The sequence below is a fragment of the Diadema antillarum genome, unplaced genomic scaffold (assembly GCF_040938485.1).
Source record: "Diadema antillarum isolate AM-2024a unplaced genomic scaffold, OU_Dant_1.0 seq00000096_RagTag, whole genome shotgun sequence".
Taxonomy (NCBI): domain Eukaryota; kingdom Metazoa; phylum Echinodermata; class Echinoidea; order Diadematoida; family Diadematidae; genus Diadema; species Diadema antillarum.
The window spans coordinates 329,074-355,000 of NW_027271185.1; the positions used below are offsets into that span (position 1 = coordinate 329,074).

General features: G+C 38.9%; 1 protein-coding gene across 1 annotated transcript in view; it reads right to left on the reverse strand.

Annotated features, from left to right (window-relative positions):
• Nucleotides 1–23,552: 23,552 nt before the first annotated feature.
• Nucleotides 23,553–25,927, reverse strand: part of LOC139726680 (G-protein coupled receptor GRL101-like) — a 32,161-nt gene continuing 29,786 nt past the window's right edge. Inside the window, exons 5-7 of the mRNA XM_071637667.1 lie at nt 25,838–25,927; nt 24,261–24,511; nt 23,553–23,869 (exon numbers count right to left, since the gene is read on the reverse strand). The exon at nt 25,838–25,927 is cut by the window's right edge and continues 654 nt beyond it. Of these exons, the coding sequence (XP_071493768.1) occupies nt 23,553–23,869; nt 24,261–24,511; nt 25,838–25,927 (658 nt within the window). The remainder of the gene's footprint in view (nt 23,870–24,260; nt 24,512–25,837) is intronic.

Genomic DNA, 25,927 nt, shown 5'->3' on the forward strand with positions numbered 1-25,927 from the left:
ATTGTCGAGCCATGCTTTAAGCTTTAAAATGATGTATAACTCAAATCAAATGGACTCTCCTAACCTGTCTAAATATTGGAAAGAAAGCACAAACTCAGGAAAAGTGTGAACTGAGAAAAGAGGCTCTGAAGTACAGTGTCTATTCAAGCGCTTAATCTTTACCAAACCGTGCTGGCTGTGCGATGAATGGGACAAAAAACAGGAAGTAAACCACCAAAGTAGCAACAATGAAGGGATTATCAGATTGAATTGAAATTAAAGATGCCTCATTACAACATTCTGTCCATAATTAATGCCAACTTTCAAAGCAGCAGCACTATCCTTTCAAAAGTTATTAGAGTTGAAAGTGAAGAGTATTGACAAGGTTTTTCAGAAATGAAAAAGGGATTCTAAAGACACAACTAATCACACTATTCTACCAAAAATGTTCGAGATAAACTGAAAAAAAAAACACTTTCCTGCCCGTTTTATGATACTAAATTTTAGCATAATGTAAAAGAAGACCCACTCTTTCAGAAAATATGAAAAAGTCAAATTCGGCTAGGTTGACCCATTTCACTTATTTTCAGTCCTCACGCAAAATCAGTGTGCGCGACTTTATGTTCGTTTTGATGTGCACGGTCACATATGGTACAGACACTGTTCATAACCGTTCCATACCACGAAAAGATGTCGACAAAACAACACTGCACATAGTACACAGACGTTGGCACGCAAAGCAAAATAGACCCCCCCCAAAAAAAAAAAAAAAAAAAAAAAAAGGAAAAAGAAGGAAAAAAAAAATCATGCATATAGAGGAGACGTAATATTGTAACAGGAATAAGATCAAAATACCATTACAACACAACCAGGAACAAGAAGAAAAAAAGGAAGAGCAGAAAAAAAAGGTCTGTGAGGGCGCCCTTTGAAGGCAGGACATGGCGAAAAGTCCAGAAGGTGTTACATGAACAGTGTGATTTTCTTATATACGTAGAAAATATATAAATAAATTGATGAATAAATAAACTGATAAATGAATTAATATGTATATTGTTACAGGAGGTTAATTTGGCCTAACGAACCATCATAACCACCAAAATACCCAGACTCTCAAACAAGGTGTTTGGTCGATCTCGGTCATCTTGTCGAACTCCTTTATTTACATATTCCTCCGCGGAACAATCAAGTGCCCAGGAGTGATAGTACAATGCACATGTATCCATAACACTTCCCCCCTAAAAGAGTGCATTTAACGTTTTAACACAAATGGACTCTATGTACGTTGGCACAATATTTTGGAACAGCATTGTACATTCCTCTTCCAATTCACTCTTATAACTCCATGAGTTTACCATGGTTACATCATTATAAGAACACATAAACAAAGTATGCTATGGCTATATCATCATCATAACCTGTGATAAAACATGTACGACTTTAGTACCATTCAACATGTTCCAATCTTACACTCTCGTGAGTTACTGCTGCTTGTGAGTTACAGCATACTGGCATTGCATGTAGTTGTGCAACACTGAATACTGCAATGTTAACTTTCTCAACACCTTAACCTTTATGCAATCATGTTATGCATACAGCACAAACAATACATTTGTACCAAAATCATGTGGTTTCCTCGTTAGAACACACATGCAACATAAATCAATTTTTTACACTGTCATTATCAAATGATTAACCTGTGTACAACGATTATAAAACACGTCATCTCTTCCACAAGCAACTGCATATAATCCAACTGTTGTAATCATATTACAACCTAAAACCAAAACATCATATTCCATGATATGTGACTTGCATATACCTGTAGACGTGGTATTAGCATCTATTGAAATGTCAAGATATCAACAAATGTCATATACCCTAATTATGTTTCTGAAAACTTGCCTGTCAACATACAAAACACCAAGAGTATGACCTACCTAACAAAGCATCAAATGAACCTGAATGAGATATCCCCGATGATAACCTGTGTGTATACCTGTATACATCCCTGTATAACACAGTTCGCTTAAATACAATTGTACATGCCTGTTGGTATATTGGATCAACTGTGAAATACTGGACACCTTCGCCAAGGCAATGATTGAACTATAACAATGAGCAAAAGCTATGTACATGTATAACTATATAATTTCTGTACCTAATACAGTATACATGCTAATTAAATCCAAAAGGCAACATCCAATAAACTTAGGGTGTAGGCCACAACAAATTTAACCAATACCTGTACATGTACAAGTATAAAACTTCAAATACCTGAACGGTACCTACATTACTCGATACATAAAATTCTCTATACAAACAGCAACACTACCTGTTTGAAGTCATTTTACCAACAACTCACATTCTTGACAACTGTTGATGGCTAGTGTAACTTAAAACAGCCTTCATAATGTCTTCTTTTGGAGAGTGACTCAAAGCACAATTATAGCTTGCTGTGTTTCCTTATTAACACAAACATGTCTGAAGATACTTCCTTGTTGTTATTTACACATTCAAAGTGCCATTCATGCTGTTGGCATCACAATTATAGTGTATGCAAAATACATACATAAACATGATGTACACACACTTTCCTGTGTACTTGCAAAACAGAATTACACCTGTTTAAAGTGTCACAAACATAAAATACATTTGCACAATTGTTGCATCTGGCAACAATACAAAATATCGAGATGTCTCAATTAAGCACGGGAAAGTGTGTCCGCGACAATGTTTTCCTTTCCGCGAATGTGCCTAATGTCAAGGTTATACTCCTGTAGGATTAAACTCCATCGCATCAGTCTCTGGTTTTTGTTTCTCATTCTGTTGACGAATGTCAGTGGGTTGTGATCAGTCCACACAACAACGGGTTGAGTTGTGCTGCCCACGTAGACATCAAAATGGCCGAGCGAAAGAATTAACGCTAGGGTCTCCTTCTCAACGGTAGAATACCTCCGCTGATGCGCGTTGAATTTCTTTGAGAAGTAGCAGACTGGTCTGTCCACTCCATCGTCATCAGCTTGCATCAGCACGGCGCCTGCTCCGACATCGCTGGCATCGACAGCTAGGCTGAAGCCTTTTGTGAAGTCCGGCGCTGCCAACACAGGACCACTCGACAGGATTGCCTTCACTTGGTCAAACGCAGACTGGCATGCGGCTGACCACTGGAACTTCACGTTCTTCCGCAGGAGATCAGTCAAGGGTGCCACAACATCCGAGAAGTTATGGCAGAAGCGACGGTAGTATCCGGCCATGCCGATGAATCTCATCAGCTCCTTCCTCGTCTTGGGAACGGGGACATCTTGGACTGCTCCTACCACATACATGACTGGCTTCGCACTTTCACCTGCACTTCTCTCAACATACTTCTTCAACATGTTGATGTGACACAACCGTTTCTTTTTCTTCCTGTCTGGCGTCTGAATGATGTAATTCACATCACTCAATCTCTCCTCCACGACATAGGGACCAGAGAAGCGAGCACACAGAGGATTACCAGGAATGGGCAGCAGTATCAATACCTTTTCACCGGGACTGAACATCCTTTCCCTGGACCTCTTATCAAACAACTGTTTCATGTTCTTTTGACTGTTTCTCAAATGTCCAGCAGCAAATTCACGTGCACGAGTCAGCCTACCACGGAACGTGGTCACATAATTCAACAAACCGGGTGACTCATCCTCACCCAACAGCTTCTCTCTCAAGACCTTCAATGGACCACGAACCTCGTGTCCAAACACTAACTCAAAGGGACTAAATCCTAAGGACTCTTGCACAGACTCTCGCACCGAGAAAAGCAACAACGGCAAGCCTTCATCCCAGTCCTTCTCGACCTCAAAGCAGTATGTTCTCATCATGTTCTTCAGCGTCTGATGAAAACGCTCCAGAGCGCCTTGACTCTGTGGATGATAGGCACTCGAGGTTACACATTTGATACCCAACTCACGCATCACTTGCTGAAATATCTTTGAAGTGAAGTTGGAACCCTGGTCTGATTGCACCACCTTTGGCAAGCCAACCGTTGTAAAGAACTTCACTAACGCCTTGCTAACGTTCTGTGCAGTGATACGCCGAAGTGGCACAGCTTCTGGAAATCTCGTAGAAGCGCACATCATAGTGAGCAAGTACTCATGTCCAGCCTTTGTCTTTGGCAAAGGACCAACACAGTCTATGATAACTGTGCTAAACGGCTCATCAAATGCTGGTATGGGCTTCAGGGGAGCAGGAGGAATCTTCTGATTAGGTTTTCCCACCACTTGACAAACATGACAAGTCCTACAGAAATCTGAAACATCCCGTCTCAAGCCAGGCCAAAAGAAATGTTTCAAAATCTTGTCAACCGTCTTATTGACTCCAAGATGACCACCAAGAGCTGACTCATGCGACACACTCAAAATGTGTTTACGAAATACTGTTGGGATGACAATTTGGTGAACTTCTCGCCATTCTTCATCACTGGAAGAGTCAACTGGCATCCACTTCCTCATCAACACATCTCCTTTCTTATAGTAGCAAGTCCTCTCACTCAGTGCTTCTTCTTCAGCAAGAGCACTATCACACAACGCTACCAACTGTGGATCATTCTTCTGTGCGTCAATCAAAGAGCTCTTGTTCAACCCAATCTCAGTTTCATCTACAGGCTGAGACTCATCCACTATCTGATGTGATTTTGATGCTGCGGTTCTACTTGCTTCTACATCATCTAACCGACAGAAGAAACTCCCTTCTAGACTGATATCCTCTGGTCTAGCCTTCAATTCAGACTCCTCTGATTTTCTAAACATGGAACGTGTGACTACACAAGCTGGGAAAACTTCAGGGAAATCCTGAACCAATGCAGCTGTCTCATTTCCTTCTTTATCCAAAGGGACTGCACTGACCACTGGAATAGTCACTTTGTCTCCTGCAAGATCATTGCCTAATATCAATGCTACACCATCCATTGGAAGTGACTTCCTAACACCAAGGCTCACCCTTCCTGAAACTAGGCCTGACTGCAAATCGACTGTGTGAAGAGGGGCTTCAACGTAACCTCCTTCTACTCCTTGTAACAGTACACTTGTGCCTGTGGACGAAGTTTGCCCAAAAGGAAGGACACTGTCGAGAATCAATGACTGGGATGCACCAGTATCTCGCAGGATGGTAACCTTTCTGGCTTCATCACACCCTACCAATGACACATAGCCTACAGAAGTGAATGGTTCATACTGAGACTTAATCTTGTCTTGATCAGCTGACTTAATCACACTCTGAACTTGTTCACACCAATCACCTGCCGATTCCACTGAACGACTCACCAATCCATTGGGATGAGACTTCTTTTCTTTGTCTTTTTCCTGTTTTTTCTTGTTCAGAATGGGACAATTAGACTTCACATGCCCTGGTTGCCTACAATGGAAACACACGATAGGCTTCTCAGTGTTCCTACCTTTCTTGTCAGTCTCATTTTCTACCACTAGACCAGCTTTCACCTCTGTCTTACTGCTAGAATTTGTCTTGCCAACACTTAGACGATTAGGAGCTGCATATTTGCTTCCTACATACCTGTTTCCATGACTACGGGACAAAGTATACTCATCAGCCACTGTACTAGCTACCAACAAAGTTTTCACTTTCCGTTCCTCAATATGCGAACGCACCTCTTGAGGTAGCGAACTCTTAAACTCCTCTAGTAGCACAAGTTCCCGCAAATCATCAACAGTATCCACGCCTACTGATTGCAGCCAACGAGTGAAGGCAATTTCCTTCACTTTTGCAAATTCTCTGAATGACTGTGACTCCAGTTTTCTACTATTCCTGAATTTTTGTCTGTACGCTTCAGGAACCAAGGCGTACGCGTTCAGAATTGCCTTTTTTACTGTTGCATAATCCTGAGCTTCTCCGCGTGACAGTGAAGCATAAGCATCACATGCCTTTCCCTTTAACTTAGTCTGCAAAAGATGAGGCCATTTTTCTTTCGGCCACTCCATGCTATCCGCCACCTGTTCGAAATGCAGGAAATATCTATCCACATCTCCTTCATCGAACTCAGGGACCATTCTGACATTTTTGGCGATATCAAAATGCCCACCACTGACGCTTACACCATACTCTCTCTCACCGACTTGACGAGCCCTTTCAAGAGAAACCTTCTCTCTCTCTAACTCAATTCTCGCTTTTTCAAGTTCAAGCTCTTTCAGACGTACTTCTACACTCCATTGCACATCACCAGGGGGACTACCTGATATGCTACGCAATGCCTGGAGGGGAAATACTTCTTCATCTACAAGAAATTTGATCGTGTGCTGTGTAATCTCTGACTTTTTCATTGTGCTCTTCACAGCAGGAACCTTGTAGTTTTCTGCAACACGCAACAAATCAACCTTTTTCAAGGTTAGCAATTCCTCAACTGTGGGTGAATCCACAAACTTCTCAATGGAAAAATCTTGATCTTTCTCCATTATGCACCAATAATGTACAGTTAATAGTGCAACAAGAAAACCTGACTTCTCACCAGCCAGCCAGCTGAAAAAACCCTTTTCAATTGAAGAAAACCAGTCGCACTATAAACAATAACCCGTATGCTATACCACACAAGACCCGACTGGGAATAACCCGTATGCTACACCACATACGAACCGACTTGGAATAACCCGTGTGCTAAACCACACACGAACAACAATGGCATAACCCGTGTGCTAAACCACACACAAACCACCGTGGAATAACCCGTGTGCTATACCACACACGAACAACCATGAAATCACCTGTATGCTAAACCACATACAAACCACCGTGGAATAACCCGTGTGCTAAACCACACACGAACCACCGTGAAATCACCTGTATGCTAAACCACATACAAACCGCCGTAGAATAACCCGTATGCTGAACCACACACGAACCACCACGTACGGGACCAACGACCAACGTTTGACCAACGTTTCCACGCAGACACTACACACACGCAGCGTATACCCAGATTAAACCATCCTAAACACTACGCACGTGCCAAATTAACCCTTTCGATCCCGAAAGAAATACGAACGTGACTTTCCCTCACGCAGACACAGAAAGACGACCGATTTACATCAAAATGTATACCATATCACTCCGCGTCCATCTCCGTGCATACACACACGTACACACACTACGCCGTAAACGCACCATGCTTTCTCAAATCGTAACACCTTCACATACAGTACACTGTAACAATCACGATGCAAACGACATACGTAGTTGCGCGACGTAAACTGTATCGCGATCGCCCATGTCCACGACATAGCATAGAGTGCTACACACGCTACTCACCGAAATTCATCGGCCAAGCGAGAACGAAAAAAACACTCCTGGCATGCCTGGGATAATATCAAACCCGACCAAATCACCTAAGTCCGCAGAAACCCTGCCGAACTCTCGTGACGTGCCCCCAATTTGTTACGGGAGGTTAATTTGGCCTAACGAACCATCATAACCACCAAAATACCCAGACTCTCAAACAAGGTGTTTGGTCGATCTCGGTCATCTTGTCGAACTCCTTTATTTACATATTCCTCCGCGGAACAATCAAGTGCCCAGAAGTGATAGTACAATGCACATGTATCCATAACAATATATAGGGGGGAGGGTGACCGTGCATCACAACGAACAATACATCGCACCGCTTGATTTAATACGTGAGGAGTCAAGAAAGGTAGAACGGGTCAACCATGTCAATTTTGAGTTTTCCATATTTTCTGGAAGACTTATTCCTCATCTACATTTAGTTATGTTTAAGTTTAGGATCATAAAGCGAATTAGAAGCAGTTTTTCCACAACCCTTTTTTGGTAGAATAGTTTAATCAGGTATACCCTCGAGGCCCCTTGTCTTTTCTTGAAAAACCTTTGCACACGCTTCACTTTTAACTTTAATCACCTTTTGCAAAGGATAATGCTACTGCTTTGAAAGTTGACATCAATCATAAACAGAAATGTATTAATAGAGCAGGCTTAATTTTAGATTAAGTTGATAATCCCATTTATTGTTGTTGCTGCTGTGGTTTACATATATTGTGTTTGTCACATTCATTGCACAGCCGTCACGGCTAGCATAAAGATTAAGCGCTTAAATAGACCCAGTACTTCAGAGCCGCTTTTCTCAGTTCACTCTTTTCCAGAGTATGTGATTTCTTTTCAAGATTGATCTACGTTACAACGAAATTTCGTCATAACGGGAGACTGCACTGTACTGTGTTTTTTTAATGCCTCGTTTACCTCTGTCTCTCTAACAATGTTACGCTTGACTTGGACACTTGTCTTGAGTTGAGATTTGAGCATCAATGAAAGTCAACACGATGAAATTCTCCACTGCCTCCATGTTCTACGTCTTGACATGGTTGTAATTACCGGCAACCCAGAGTATAGTGGAAAGGTGGAAAAGTAGAAAGGTAGAAACAGTAGAAAAGCGGTAAAGTGGATTGAAAGATATGTGCCTCCCCCGGGTCACAATCACAGCATCCCTCACCCGTTTCTGTTAGCCAAGTCCTGTCTTATGTTTCTACGTACTGCCTATTACACTAGCTAGTGATATATGCGTTTATAAAATTCGACCACAAGGTGGCGCTATTCCTGTTAAATTTGCAGTAACAATATATATATATATATATAATCATATATGAAAAATTTGTTCGCAAAAACCGATAAGTCCATATTTGCCAAATGGAGGTATTAGCGATTAAAGATCAAGAAAAATAATGAGAGTAATAAGAACAGTTTTGCTTCTTTTGACCATAACTTCAAAAATGTACTTATCGGTTTTTTGCGAAAAAACTCTTCATATATATATATATATATGTATATGTATATATATATATATATATATATATATATACATGTTTATATATATAATAATGTATATATATCATATATATATATATATACATATATATATATATATATATATATAAATCATATTACATAATATTATATCTAAATGTGATCAACGTAGTAACGTTGTCATCTAGGCTATTCCTAAATCTAGGTCCATTATACACAAATGTATTCTGAACAATTAGTACACAAGTACAGGCAGTTTTGGTTTTGTACTTTTTATTCTACGCCAATTTCTGAAAATGCAGTCATTGTCAAATTTCGCCGGATTTTTGCGACTTATGAGATAATAATTTGAGTGCGACACGCGATCCATACGGTGAATATTGTGTAAGCTCGGTGATCCATGTCAACAAAAGATACAGCTTTCACATTGGGCACGGCCAGGAAAAAACAGTGTGTGTATGTGTGTGTGTGTGTGTGTGCGCGCGCGCGCGTTCCCAATATGAAAGCGTTATCTTTTGTTGACATGGATCAACGAGCTTACACAATTCACTGTATGGAACGCGTGTCGCATCCAAATTATTATCTCATGTTATATCATATTATCTCAAGTCGCAAAAAATTGAAAATGAATGCATTTACAGAAATTGGCGTAGAATAAAAGGTACTGATCCAAATTCAATGATTTTGGTACCATGGTCTTCTGCGGAAGATGCTCTTTCTGATGATGTCAAAAAATATATCACTTTTAGAACGCAAGGTACGGAAAATCCACCGTTCCGCTTTTTTTGGGACACCCGGTATATATATATATATATATATATATGACCGTGCACCTCAAAACGAACATAAAGTCGCACACACTGATTTTGCGTGAGGACTGAAAATAAGTGAAATGAGTCAACCCAGCCGAACCTGACTTTTTCTTATTTTCTGAAAGAGCGGGTCTTTTTTTACATTATGCTAAAATTTGGTATCATAAAACGGGCAGGAAAGTGTGTTTTTTCAGCAGTTTATCTCGAACATTTTTGGTAGAATAGTGTGATTAGGTGTGTCTTTAAAATCCCTTTTTCATTTCTGAAAAACCTTGTCCACACTCTTCACTTTCAACTCTAATAACTTTTGAAAGGATAGTGCTACTGCTTTGAAAGTTGGCTTTGATTATGGACAGAATGTGTTAATGAGGCATCTTAAATTTCAGTTTAATTTGATAATCCCTTCATTGTTGTTACTCTGGTGGTTTACTTCCTGTTTTTTGTCCCATCCATCGCACAGCCAGCACGGTTTGGTAAAGATTAAGCGCTTTAATAGACACTGTACTTCAGAGCCTCTTTTCTCAGTTCACACTTTTCCTGAGTTTATGCTTTCTTTCCAATATTTAGATAGGTTAGGAGAGTCCATTTGATTTGAGTTATACATCATTTTAAAGCTTAAAGTCTGTTTTTTCAGAATACTGTCGTAACTAAAAATTCGTGTCTGGCGACTTTTTGTTTGTTTTGAGGACGGTGCAGGGTCACATATATGTGACCATGCACCACAAAACGAACAAAAACTCGCATTTTTCATTTCAGGTGAGGACTCGGGAAAGGTGAAACGGGTCAACCGAGTCAATTTTTAGTTTTCCATATTATTTTCTGAAAGAGCTATTCTTCTTTTACATTGTTCTTGAGTTTGGGATCATAAAATGAATGGGAAAGTGCATTTTCAGTAGTTTTTCTACAACCCTTTTTTGTAGAGTATAAATGAGATCAGGTATATCTTAGAGGCCCCTTTTCATTTCTTGATAAACCTTTGCAAACTCTTCACTTTCAAGTCTGATAACTTTTGAAAAGATAACACTACTGCTTTGAAAGTTGGCATCAATCATGGACAGAATGTTGTAATAAAGTGTGCTTAACTCTTTATGTGCCATGTTCGCACGTCCCACGCAGTCGACGGCGTGCCAACTTCGCATACTCCGCTCAAAGGCACTAATCCGTTAAATCGATCGATAAATCGACTAATCCCGCGGTACAATGAAAGCTTTTCCCGCCATTTTGTTCCTTTTACATAGAACTTGCATTCTATGTGGTGATTGACTATCAAGCGGTGTTCCCAACTAAATTTGCGTGTAAGTTCTAAGTTTCTCACATAGTTTCATGTTCAAAAGTCATGCCTTTACAGTAATGTAGCAAATGGTCATTAAAACATAAATAGAAATAGATTTGTCACATACAAAGCAAAGCTTGGCATTCCTCTTTAACTTTGCTCACTATTATGTCCAGCTTAACAGAAATTTGTAGAAGTTACATAAATTGGAAAACAGAATTCTTTTTCAACACATAACTACCTTCGTGTCTCAGAATAACGTGGCACACAGGGGTTTTCCACCATGGCAAATAAAGAGTTAATTTCAATTCAATCTGATAATCCTTTCATTGCTGTTGCTCCAGTGGTTTACATCCTGGTTTTTTTTTTTTTTTTTTTTTTTTGTCCCATTCATCGCACATCTAGCATGGTTTGGTAAAGATTAAACGCTCGAATAGACAGATAGACCCTGTACTTCAGAGCCTCTTTTTTTCGGTTCGCACTTTTCCGGAGTGAGCGCTTTCTTTCCAATATTTAGATAGGTTAGGAGTGTCCATTTGTTTTGAGTTATACATCATTTTAAAGCATAAAGTCTGCCCTTTTAGAATCTGTCCTTAACTAAAAACCCATGTCTGGCGATCTGTTGTTTGTTTTGTGGTGCAGGGTCACATATATACACATAAATATGTAGATATACTTATATATGTATATATATATATATATATATATATATATATATATATATAATGATATATATGTACATATTATATATATATGTGTGTGTATGTGTGTGTGTGTGTGTGTGTGTGATATACATATAAATGTATATGTGACCCTGCACCACAAAACAAACAAAAAGTTTTTTTTTTCTTTTTTTTTCTTTTTTTTTCTTTCCCTGGATAACACAACATAGGAAAAAAAAAATTTGGAAGCAACATCCCCATGAACATTCATTCTGAGTTGATGAATAGTTTGTTCATATGATTATATCACTTAAAACGAACAGGAATAATGATTTGTTGCTTTATAGCAAATAAAAGTTCCGCATTTATATAGCGGATAAATATTTTGAATGAGTAACAGTTTATGATTATCCAAAATGTATCCATATCATGTGAGGTTTATGTATATAGCGACATGCTTGTAAATCTATCGAGAAGGGTCATTATTTTGGTTCCCTTCATTACAAATCTGTTTTATTTTTCTCCCAACAAAGGATTACAATGGATTGAATGATTTTTTTTTTCTTCTCTTCGACCTCAACGAAATATGACAAATGAGTCATAAGCATGCTCATACACAGCGAAATCTTTAATGCACTCTAAAAGACGATTTTTTTTAAGTCTGAAAAGAAAAATGAAGTAAAATGTTTACATACAGGCCAAACGTTGGCTTCACAGTGGTATGTTTTCAATCATCGGCTTAGGAAGCTATTCGCACCAATTAACCTACAAAACTGTGAGCAATTTTGTCTATTAAACCAACAGACTCTATTTTTTCAAAGGCCAAATTTCTTTCACATTGCCGTGAAATCGCAGGTGAATGAACCCAAACTGTTATGCTACCAATGTCTATCTGTGATAGAAGTGAAGTCCTTCTCACCTGTCCTCATGTTTTAGTGCTTGGCAATCAATACTTTTTTGTCCCCATACGTCTTTGAATTTCTCTCATGTGATACAACCAGTCCATAGATAAAAGGTCTTTAACCTACATGTATGCGGTGATTTTGTCTTATATCTTTTGTGTTTATACATTCTACCAACTATACCACCAAGCTATGATATCAGCTGCTCTCAATTCTTGCGATTACTTCTATCACTTGTCAAGCACGCATTTCATTTACAATTGAGATTATGTCCCGCAAAACCTGACTGAACTAGCTGAAAAATGTATCTGGAATTATCATTGTATTTCACATATCCACACTGCTTGGTCTTAGGCTATGACTATCAGAATGAGTTTGGTTCCCGAGTTCACGCAACTCAAGGGTATGTCGTTTTATTCGATGTTGAATGATTTGATTGGATTTCCGTCAATCCTTTTGGCGAGTCACTTGATAGTATAGATCGGAAATTATTTTTGCTACTCATTGATCCACGGAAAATATGCATGTTTATACGAATGTGGTTTATCATATTGTGCATGTTAAATAAGATTACTCAATCTTTTAACCGCATAAGATTAGTTGTTATTGTTTTCTTTTGTGGTTACCCACGCGTATTCTGGCCATGTAAAACTAAGTGATCCTGAGTAATTTAATCCCTAATATGCCTTTTGGCCGTTATTTCCAGCCCCTTAATCTGTCCCATATTGTTTTTTTTTCTTACACCTTATTCCGTCTTCTACATTTTCTTTCTTACAATTTATGTACAATACGTATGAAATTCAAGGGCTCCTTAACCCAGTGGAGAGAGGAGCTCCCTCTTCCCTGATTCTCTGTTATACATACCATTCTAGTTGCCAATACGTAAAATGTAAATAATCAGTGAATTTTTAAATTGGCAACACTTGTGTCGGGTAGAGACATCCTCTGCTATTCATAAGAATCACTTATTTTTCGTTAAATTCTGTTTCTTTACCGAAATATCCATATGTACATGCATAAACTCTGATTTCGAAAATCGCTTACTTCAAAGCTCATTTCGACAGTTTCGTGGATCTAATGAGATAGCCATGGCCGATTCCTCCTCCTTCTTTACATGGTATTTTTGGGGGTTTTCCTTTTATTGAATGTTAAATATTCAGTGTATTTCACTTTACACTGAAATACATGATAGTGTACTAATGTGTTATATTCTTCCCTTTACATTTTGTAACCGTATGATAATTGGAGGCGACCCTATAGGGTACAATGGGAATCATCCTGTACCAACGTCTCCTACATGTATATTATTGAGTCGGTAATGGCATATTCACTTTTGTAAACATAAGTTGTGTATGTTTGTTAATTGTTCCAGCCGAAGGGACGTTCTCCGACCCACCACATGCCTCACAAACAGGGTCCCCATTCAGCCCATAACATATACATGTACGTTTTCATTTATGACCAAAAATATCAAGTTTTGTTGTTGTTGTTCTTTTTTTTTTAAACTATTGAAACTAGATCAAAGTATTCTATGCATGCCTCTGTCATGCCTCACCGAAGTTTCCATGATTACCGGCGGCCTGCATGAGGTTGCCCCGAATGCAGAATTCTGTTTATTGTTATAATGTGTTGTTGTACGTCGGGTTGACTGGGTGACTTGTTGCGGAGGGTGGAGGGGGGGGGGGGGTGATCCATGGGTTCATTGAATTGACGTCGATGCTAGACCATAGTGTACTTACATTGATTTCTCATTGCAATTTTGATTTAAGTTTCAAACTTTATTCTTAAAATCTCTAAAGATTCTCTCTCTTCCTCTCTCTCTCTCTCTCTCTCTCCCTCTCTCTTTACCAACCGCGGGTTTTGCCGGTATTCAGTGGTAAAATTTACGAGAAACTTTGCTGTTCATGTCACTCTCATTACCGAAATCGTGATATTGTACTCAGTTCAGTTATAAAGTTTACGTTTATTTTCTAAAGTTAATGTTAGAACCGATAAATTCAGAGCTGGTTTATTGCCGTTTTGATTCTATGTTGCTTTGCGTAAGGCGGTTTATTGCCGTTTTGATTCTATGTTGCTTTGCGTAAGGCAGATAGTTACGGTCGATTATTACTCTTCAATACTTTTTTTCTTTCTTGTGTTTTTGTGTGTCTATGCTCTGCAGTCCTGCAGATCATGTCAGTAATTTTGTTTCAGTCACTCCTCCTAATGGTCAGTTACAGCACATCACGCACCGATGCACCTCATCGTATACATCCCGTGTATACGATGTGCACTGCACTTCCCGTTGCACCATGATAGGCCATTATTGCGTAATGTCACTCATTGTAAATGGATTTTGATTTTGGAATAGATGACCAACAGCTAGTCAACCACACAAGCCAATATTTCACTATCAATGAATTCAACAGTCAGTTTTTTTTCAATAAGGCAAATCAGATTTGTGCTAATTTCAGTTTAATTCACCTTAATTCAAGAAGCTTAACTAAAATTTTCGATCACAGTATACTTCAAATACGAATTAAGCCCGAATAATTTATATGACTTATGTTGGTCTCCCGATAGTAGCAACATCGTAAGTCATTCCCTCTTCCAGCAAACCAATTTTATCATTCCAAATCCCAGCCTATCTGCCCCTGTGCACTCTCAAGCACTCGCACGCACATTCACCACCTTCACACATCAGAGTTTATTTCCCCCTGCTATCCTCGCAGCAGAATTTGTATTGTTTACCAATTTACCTACCTACCTTTTCCTCGGGCCGGCCTCTTTTCAAGCAATGCTTACAATGGCGGCCCTCTGCATTATCATTTCCTAAATATAATATTGTTATTGTAATCCCAGCTGCATAGACATGCAAACTGTAATATCATTAATTTCCTTTTATATCATTGTTTATGCAAGTCAAACGACTCTGTTTCAAATATACTTTGTATATTTCCCATGTTCACGATTATTCAGTTTATGTACAATGTATATTGATTTGCAGAAAATAAAGTATCTATCAAACAAACAAAACAAACAAGTCGCCACATATGGATTTTTTTAAGGACAGATTCTAAAAGGGCAGACTCGAAGCTTTAAAATTATGTATAACTCAATTCGAATTAACACTCCAAACCTATCTAAATACTGGACAGAAAGTTCTCACTCTGGAAAAGGGCGAACCGAGGAATGAGGCTCTGACGTACAGGGTCTATCTGTCTATTCAAGAGTTTAATCTTTACTTAACCGTGCTAGCTGTGCAATGAATGATACAAACAAGAGGATGTAAACCACTGGAGCAACAACAGTGAAGGGATTATCAGATTGAATTGAAATTGAACACGCTTTTTGAAACATTTTGTCAATGATTAATGTCAACTTTCAAAGCAGTGGCAATATCCTTTCAAAAGTTATTAGACTTGAAAGTGAAGAGTTTGCAAAGGGTTATCAAGAAATGAAAAAAAGGACCTCTAAGACATACCTGATCTCACTACTCTTCAAAATAAGGGTTGTAGAAAAACTTCTGAAAATGCACTTTCCCATTCATTCTATGATCCAAAACTTTAAAATAATGTAGAAAAGGAATAGCTTTTTCAGAAAATGTGGAAAACGCAAAATTGACTTGGTTGACCCGTTTCACCTTTTTTTGAGTCCTCACGTGAAATCAAGGGGTGCGACTTTTTGTTCGTTGTTTTGTTGTGGTGCACGGTCACATATAGATATATAGATAGATAGGTAGGTATATGTGTGTGTGTGCGTGTGTGTGTGTGACCCTGCATCACAAACCCAACAAAAGTCTCCAAACATTGATTTTAGTTAAGAGCAGATTCTGAAAGAGCAGACTCTAAGCTTTCAAATGAAATATAACTCAATTCAAATGGATTCTCCCAACTTATCTTAAGGACGTTTATCAGTTAAAGTGAAGTCCATGTCATTTTCTTCAAATTTTCCATACCGTAACTTTGACCCATCCGAAGCTCAAATATGTAAATAAAACCATAGGTTCATGTGCTTGTTTTTCTTCTACGGGACTTTGAAGAATATGACCAATCTGCCGTCCTGTACCAAAATAATAGCGTTACAGGATCAAGACCATGATTTGCACAAAAATCTGCAGTGACAAACTTAAATCCCCATAATTCTTTCAAAACCCATGCTATTTTCTCCAAATTTGCAGGAATTACAGAAAAGGGAATCCAAAACGAGGAAAAGGTTTTAAAGTTAGGGTTTGCACTCTCATTCTTGAGCGAGCAGCGCCCTCACGCGGCAGAAAACACCGGAATGTCTCAAATCATTCTCATCGACGTTTTCTGTTAGGGGTGAGCATGAGGACAAGGTTCATAAAACGTATGCTGTACATTCAAAACCCATGTCATTTTCACAAAACTTGATAAAATTGTAAAAGAAGGCTTACTAATTCCAGAAAAATAATTAAAAGTGGAAGTTCACGCGCTCGTTTTTGTGCTAGCAGCGCCCCCATGCGACATTATGATAGTAAGTCCTCAAAAATCTGGTCAGGAACCTACGCAGGGATACCCTGACAAGGTGAGTTTATAAAACTTATGCTGTTCATTCAAAACCCATATCATTTTCACGAAACTTGACCAAATTAACGAAGGAGGCTTACGCATTCCAGAAAAACAATAAAAAGTGGAGGCTCATGTCGCAGTTTTTTTGTGTGCTAGCGGCATCCACAGACGATAGAAATCACACTAGACCCCAAAATCTGGTTATAAATCTATCGTGCGTGCCCCAATTAGGTAGGGTTCATGAATGTCTTGCTGCTCATTCAAAACCCATGTCATTCTTACGAAACTTTATCAAATTGTAAAAGAAGGGTTACTTAATGCAGAACAATTGTAAAAATGGGGGTTCATGTGCTTGTTTTAGTGCTAGCAGAGCCTCCTTATGACAGAAATCATCGTAAGACCCCCAAATCTGGTCAGGAACCAATACTGGGACATACCCTGCTAGGATGCATGAATCTCATGCGGTTCACTTGAAACCCCATTTTCTTTCTTTTTTTCTTCAAAGCAAATAAACAAACAAACAACCAAACAAAAAACGTGTCACAATTGCCGTGACATGGTGAAAAATATCCAGAAAGGAAAGTTCATGTGCGTTTTTGTTATTTCCCTTTACACAGCCAAAATGATATTATGTGGACGCAAGCGTGAAAAACTCCATATTGACATGCTTGTTTGTTTGTTTGTTTGTTTTACCCACTTGCTGTAACCATGTGCAGAAAGTGATAATGGAGGAGAAAGAATATAGGAAATGGGAGTTTTGACATTAGTCTGACGGTCCTCCAAAGGAAAATAAAAACAAACAAATCGTAATAAAATGACGTTGATTGTAGACTGCATGTGTTGGTTGCTGCAGTGGTTGGTAAAGTGCGTGTTGTAAGCTATGGAGATGTACCTTGGCCCCCTCCCCCCCCCCGGAAAAAAAATTCTTCGATTCTCTTTTCATTACACCAGATTTAGTAATCAAAAATTAATATCTGAACGATGAATGTGAAAAATACTTGTTTTATAATACTTTCGTGACCTTGTATTTTGTAACCAAAAATAAAAAACAAACAAACAATATTTTTTATGAGTAATGACAAGTTAAAATCTAATTCAGATTTTAACAGAGATAATCCGGGGTGGTATTCTGAGGTCGTAATTAAGTCTGTAATTAAGTTAATAAGCCCTTAATCATGGGCAAAATCGGTATTCTGAGGACGTAATTAAGGTATGATTAAGTCCCCTGTAATTATCTTAGGTCCCTCCCATCTAATTGTTATTCCATCCAATAAGACGCGTTGTTAGCAGCCAAAATGATGATTGCACGCGCAAATATGCACTCAATGCGCGCTCCTCCACGCCCCCTGTAATTACAACCCGGTACCAAGAGCTCCGTGCGCACACTCCGGTATTTGATTACAACCCCTCACCTACGCACGCGAAGATCTCAACCTCTTTGCTCACATAAAATGACAATATTCCTCGAAGATCGGCTATATTTTCTTTTTTTCTCTGAATTCTACGGATACCATGATAACAAGATTCAACCGCTCCTCGGATACCGAAGACCGTAAGCATCTTTGTGGCAGAGAAAACACGATGTAATGCATGATATCGGAGTAGATAATGACACTCTTTGGTATCATTAAGTTTTCCATTAACTTTCATACTTAATTACACCCTCAGAATACCGATTCGTAATCAACTCTGTGATTAAGTCCTCTCAGAGGTGCACGCGCATTGATACGCGCAAACGCGAAGGTCCTTCCCGCCAAAACGCTTGTTGCTATGGTAGTTAATATACCCCCTACTTAATCATGCTCTCAGAATACCAATTCGGTAATTAAGTGCTAATTAGACACTTAATAAGCTCTCAGAATACGGCCTCCAGATTGTTTTAGTTGCTAGACCTAAAGATGAAATGTGTGTCATATGTTTGTTTTGTTGTTGCTTTTAACACGTAGTCCAGTAAACAAGTAGGCCCTAGAGACCCCGACTAGGGCCTATAGGCCTAGGCCCTTGGTACCTTAGCACTCGACTTTACCATGTTGATGAACAGATAATGAACTGCATGTCACAAAACCAGAGCTACCATGTCTCACGCATTGTGAGTGAGACTCAAGCATTTAGGGTCTGTCTCACGATCTCACGCATGGCACCCATTTTTCTCACGCATTGGGACCACAGCTTAAAGGATTAAAGTGAGAGTTGCAATTGAAGGCATATTTCCCTTTTGTCTTTCAAAATAAGTAAAAAACAATCACTTAAGTATGCACCAGCTTACACCATTAAGAGCTAAAAATTGAAAAAGCTCCCTACCGTGGGAGGGAGGACACCCCTCTCCCACACCGGGCCCTCCCCTCGTTAGTCTCTCAGTCGCTTCGCTCCCTCGCTCATGCACATGCGCGCGCGCCGAGATGCCGAATCATGAAAATCTCACTCATAAGAATTTTTTGAACTTGACATCTATGCAAAACGGATCTATGGATTGAAAATGGAAACAGCTCTGTTCCACTTCCAAGCTTCCCAATTCCGTCGATCAGTGTTGTGCTACCATGACCATGTACATGCGGCTTGGACCGCTGAACTTTGCGTAGTACGTACAGAGAGTAACGCGTACAGTCGGCACGCCAGCCGAGCGAGGCCGCCCAGCGCGGCCGCGGTGGGGAGCTGCCGCCGGGTATCCGTAGGTACCACACTTTAGCTTGATCTACTAGCAGCTGCTCAGCTCAGCTAGCTCAGCTCATCACAGTCTTGTTCGTGCGCTTAGAACTACGCTCTTTGTTACGTCACTGAAACCTGCGCAGCTAGGATGCACACAAACTCAACTGAGGAACGTCCTTAAAGGGAATGTACAGTACTGGTTGAGGTAGGGATTCATGTTTTGAACATTCCTAAGTGAGATAATGAAAAGCCTCTTATGAAATATGAAAGAGCATGTACTTTTAAGAAGGATTCAACGTTTATTTGATGAAAATTGGTCTTCAAATGGCTGAGATATCCAAAAAAGTGCTAATAATAAAAGGCGACATGCCACAACTTTATTAGGATACATGTATCTTTGTTTCACGTTGTTTTGGGATATCTCAGCCATTTCAAAACCGATTTTCATCAAATAAACTTTTGATACCCCTTAGAACGGCATGCTCTTTGACATCCCATAGAGTAGTTTCTGAATATCTCGCAAAACGTTAAAAGCTTAGTCTCAACCTCAACCAGAACTGTACACACCCTTTAAACTGAAGTATGTGACCTTATATAAAACCTTGAAAGGACACTTTCCGATCCATCTGAAGATCCCTAATTTAGGAATGATGTAGAAGAAGAATAACCCGTTCAGCACAGACGAAAAACCCCATCTCTTTTGAGTAGTCACATAAAATCAAGGGGTGCGACTTTTTGTTGGTTTTGTGATGCACGGTCACATACATGTATGCTGAAATTACGTCTCCATAACAGACACATGGTATTTAATTGCATATTATGGGCAAAATAATTTTATTAAAGACCAATACACAACTTTGCATATCTAAATGAACTTTTCATACAGAATTGATCCTTTGACTATACTTTTTCTTGAATGCGTTCATCTCTTTTCGTATAATGCTTCCATTATTATAGTGATATAATGCCCGGTATCCAGCGAATGAAGTGATCACTTGCATCACCTATATGTGTATATGTAGGTATATAAAGGATAACCATATGTGACTGTGCACCTCAAAACGAACATAAAGTCGCACATACTGATTTTGCGTGAGGACTGAAAATAAGTGAAATGGGTCAACCTAGACGAACTTGACTTTTTCATATCTGAAAAAGCGCATCTTCTTTTACATTATGCTAAAATTTGGTTTCATAAAACAGGCAGGAAGGTGTGTTTTTTAGTAGTTTATCTCGAACATTTTTGGTAGAATAGTGTGATTAGGTGTGTCTTTAGAATCCCTTTTTCATTTCCGAAAAACCTTGTCCACACTCTTCACTTTCAACTCTAATAACTTTTGAAAGGATAGTGCTACTGCTTTGAAAGTTGGCATTAATTATGGACAGAATGTGTTAATGAGGCATGCTTAATTTCAGTTTAATCTAATAATCCCTTCATTGTCGTTACTCTGGTGGTTTACTTCCTGTTTTTTGTCCCATTCATCGCACAGCCAGCACGGTTTGGCAAAGATTAAGCGCTTGAATAGACACTGTACTTCAGAGCCTCTTTTCTCAGTTCCCACTTTTCCTGAGTTTATATTTTCCTTCCAATATGTAGATAGGTTAGGAGAATCCATTTGATTTGAGTTATACATCATTTTAAAGCTTAAAGTCTGCTCTTTCAGAATTTTAGCAGGGTCACATATGTGACCCTGCACCTCAAAACAAACAAAAAGTCGCCAGACATGAATTTTTAGTTAAGACCACATTCTGAAAGAGCAGACTTTCATATTTCACATATATTATGCGTCAAGAAACATACAAAAGACGTTCGGATGATTGACGCAGAACGACAATATCGTCCAGAATTGACCATGTTTGGACAAATGATTTCTATTTCGGGGGGGGGGGAGGAGATACATGGTATGTATACACGAAAAGTTCTGCCGATAAGGCAAGCTTATATTGCTGTCTTTTTATTCTTCAATTATGATAAAGATATGTATAATTCTTGAATTGATAGACCAACGATAAACCTCATGAAACAAACACAAAACGGAACAGTGTAACAGTGGTTCTACCATAGACTAGGAAAACATGACGATGTTTGCCGCTTCTTTTAAGATAGTTACTTTATCATGAGGTCCACATCCGCACTTTGACCTGCTTAATTTCCGTTCCATTCACTTGAGTAAAGCTATGTTCTTCGATAAAAACCGAGTCATTGCTAAAACGTATTACTAGAATGCTAGATTCGTCAGCTTGCATTGACCGTATAAATTGCAATGCTCAGTACATTTTTTTTCAATGAAGTTTGCACATTAGTGCACATTTTTTTAGGATGTTCTTAATAACTAACTTGCAGAGACTAAGAAATAAATATATTTGATTTGTTTTGTTGTTACTCTTATCTTTTTCGCTGCAAATGCAGCCTTCATTAGTAAGAACACTGTATTTAGTCTTGTTTTACAGCAGGAATATGAAGTATCATTTTTCTTGTAAGTACAATAAATCCTGGCTTCCGTTTGTGAATATGCTATATATATTGCTTATACTATACAATGCTCTATGTGGTTCCGTTGAAAGATATAAGTAAAAAAAAGTAAGAGTAATTTCAATCCATGGTCATTTTATTGGTCAGTACTGATTTTAATGCATTAGAAGCTTCATACAACCTTATTGAATAAAATACGTTATATATTGTTAATGAGTAGCATAATATAGGTACCTCTTTTTCATATTTTGTTAGGAACTAACTACACATTCTGATTATGTTCAATATAGAACAATAATTGTTTATGAAGGAAAATAATTTCCTAACCTGAATTATCATTCTACAAGAATAAAGTACAGATCCTTCGTTGTCCCACGCATATCGGAAAGTAACAAGTTAATCATGACCACACGCCGATACAACTTTAGTACACGAAAGTCTAACAAGTTTGCAAATAAGTTAATAAACATACAACGTTCCCATCGATCGATATCAATGAGGTTTGATAATAGAATACAATTCACATGTGATCATACCAATAATATTCACGACGTTACGAGTTATTTCCAGATCAATCCCATGTTGTTCCGTATTAACAATGTCAGAAATATTTTTTTTAAAACCTGCTTAAATGTAGACACCGATAGACAGACACGCACACACGCACACACGCACACACGCACACACCTACGGCGTTGCGAATCAATCAATCGAAGCTGCATGACAGAAAAATGTGGGATATGTATTTTTTATCATATTAAACGTACAGATAGACAGGCATGAGAGTTACTATATATCATTCAAACATTGTGACTTCTTTTTCTGTTATACACGGCAGATAATGCAGTCACTTTTTAGGAAAGCTGAATGTTTCTCTGAGATTGCAGTTTTCGCCTGTTTTGACCTGGTCCCACAGTGAGTCCAGCTTGCATTGCAAACCGTCAGTACCGATACCAAAGAGCCTTTGACGTCAGCAGGGTTTGAAACAACGTAGAGGGCCTTTCGGAGATCTCCGTGTTCGTCCTGCAAAGAAATGTGATGAAAGATGTGTGGAAAGATGCTATAATAGGATGCACACACTTTGTCTTAAATCATGTCTCTATACCGACAATAATTGTCAGCTGAATGTATCAATGCTCCCTGCTTTGCTTAATTATTAAGCAATTAAGCAGGGATCACCCAGCTGAGGCTCTTGATGTAAATTATCCGGCAAATTTTACCTTACGGATTTTCATTCCAGTGACTCAATTTTCTCTGTTTCGTGGTATTAAGTTTTATTCCAAAAATGATTTGTGAGATATAACAAATACGTATGCATAATACGGTGCAAAACACAAACAGAAAAGTATACTTATAATTTGATGCTTAACACTTCATGTACTCCACTCGGGATAACCCTCTTTACATGGAGTGTATACTTTAATGCCACATGAACACAAAGGACGGTGAATCTATCCCCCCCCCCCCCCCCCCCCCCCCCCGCCTTCCTTCCTTCTTTTCATCATTGCTCGCCGGCTCTCGGCCTCCGGGGAATATTTCTATGTACCTTTTCTACAGCTACGGTTGCAGCCGAAAGAGTTGTGTTTTTCACACCGGCTGAAGAGAGGCAGATCAGGGCCTTACGGAGATCTCGAGTTACCAGTCGCCCTTCGGCCGAGCTCAGCTCGCCCCCACATCGGTTCAAGTAGGCTGTGATCGGTTCAACGCTGCGGTCTTCGGACAAAACGCAGGACGAAATCACGCAGTTGTTGCGCAGTTGTTCCTCAACGTAGGTCGTAACATTGCTTGACTTTGTCTGCATACTAATGCTGCCAGACTCTGGAAATAGAAGATAAAACCAGCTAAAAGAATGTTGCTGTATTACATAACTGTATGTGTACTCATTAGTCTACGAACAGCGAAAAAAGTTTGTACTTCTGTCATACAAAAAACTGGTAGTGTGGGTTAAAAAAAAATCCCATATATGATAGGAAATAATATCAATAAAATATTATAATTTCAAAGTAACAGAAATGTATCTAAGTATGTGAGGCCATTAAGTATTATGCAGGGAATTTTACGACTAACCATGAAACATTGGGTTCTCTTATACGCACAGTACCTTCACGTTGTCACTTTAAATGCAGTGAATAAGTACACATACACACGCGCACACACACACACACACACACACACCCACGTACACACACACGTGAGCATCATTCGGTACCAGATTTCAATTCCTTGCGGCGCTGAAGGACAGCGGAGAGTGTGTAGAGGTAAGGGTTGAGCGAGGAGTTTAGTGGTAGAATGAATACGGCTGTCCAGGCGTAGGTGTCACCGGGTATGTCGACCACCCCAGAGCTGGCCAGAATGCCCATGATGATTATCGGCATCCAGCACACAAAATCTGTCCCAACTACGAGCGCCATCTTGGTAGTCATCGTAATTTGCTCCTTCATCATTCGGGAGTTCACAGCCCTAATTTAGGAGAGAAAAAAAAGAAAAAAAAAAAGAAGACAAAGAAAGCATCAACCATCTTCTCGTTAGAAACTGAACCAATCCACGATCGAAATAATGACAATTTTCGAGGAGCAAAAGTCATTTAGGCATAAATGGTCCTAAGTACTTAAAGAAGAAATAAACCTCAAAATCAATAATCGTCAAGAAAAAAAATCCCCACATAACAATACAAAAATAACAAACACTGGATAAAAAATAGGGACGATATAACGTTTTGAAATGTCACATTTTTTCTTTCGGAAAACATTTCTTAATTGACCCGTCCTTAGGAATATCCAACTCAGCAAGATGACGATGTCATGTTGTCATTAAGCATGTCATTTACAGAAATGATAGTAATTTCATATTTCAGCTGTAAGAATATTGTCTTTAACCCCCCCCCCCCCCCCAAAAAAAAGAAATGTTAAATAATATTTAACAATGTTAATCAACATTTAACAATTAGCTAATACCAGTAAAAGCATCATCCCATACTAATATATTAAACTAGTACGGGAAGATGATTTTACTTTTATTAGCTAATTTCTTTTCATTTTTACGAAATTCATATGTAACATACATTAAAAATTGTCAGGGTATGACATCATGAGCCCGCGCATTTGAATATTCATAAGGACTGGTCAAGATATGATTTCCGAAATAAAAACATGCAGTTTCAACATCTTATATATTCTTTATTTCCGATTATTGTTTCCTATTTATTCTCTTTCTGTTAGAGTTTTGTTATTTTTTATTTTTTGGTGGATTTCTTCTTTACTGAAAATGACAGTATAACCTTTCACATTGTTCAATAAGAAGTGGAATAAATGGACTCGGGCCCTTCAGCTGTGCAACATCAATTGCATATGAAAAAAAAATGTTTCTGTGTTTGAAGTCTAGGCACATGTCATGATTAAAAAAAAAATCATTAGCAATATATCCGTTGCAAGGCCTTTTTCTTTCATGGAAGTGGCTTTTTGGGGGGGCGTCAGAACAATGTTTGGGACCATTCTTGACGCTACCATTTGAAACAAAAGCAAATTCCCTTCATTGCACTGGACATACATGACAACCTTTCCGATGAGGCATTAATGACATACATGTAGGAATACAAACAGAGGAAGAGCAGCTGATAACCACATGTCTATATACCAGGACTATTGCCCCATAATCCCCGTGTTTGACTACCCCTGACCCTCGGGACAATTTCTCGAGAATCTGATCGGAAGAATGGATCACCAACCCTATAGTAGAGATCTGGTTATTTTAACGATCATTTGAATATCAAAAATGCTGTTCACATACCCCAAGTCCATAACCCGCTTATGCGATCTCCTGACGCTGATGTAAATGACGAAGTAACACAGGAAGGTTAACAGGAAGCAGACGAAATTA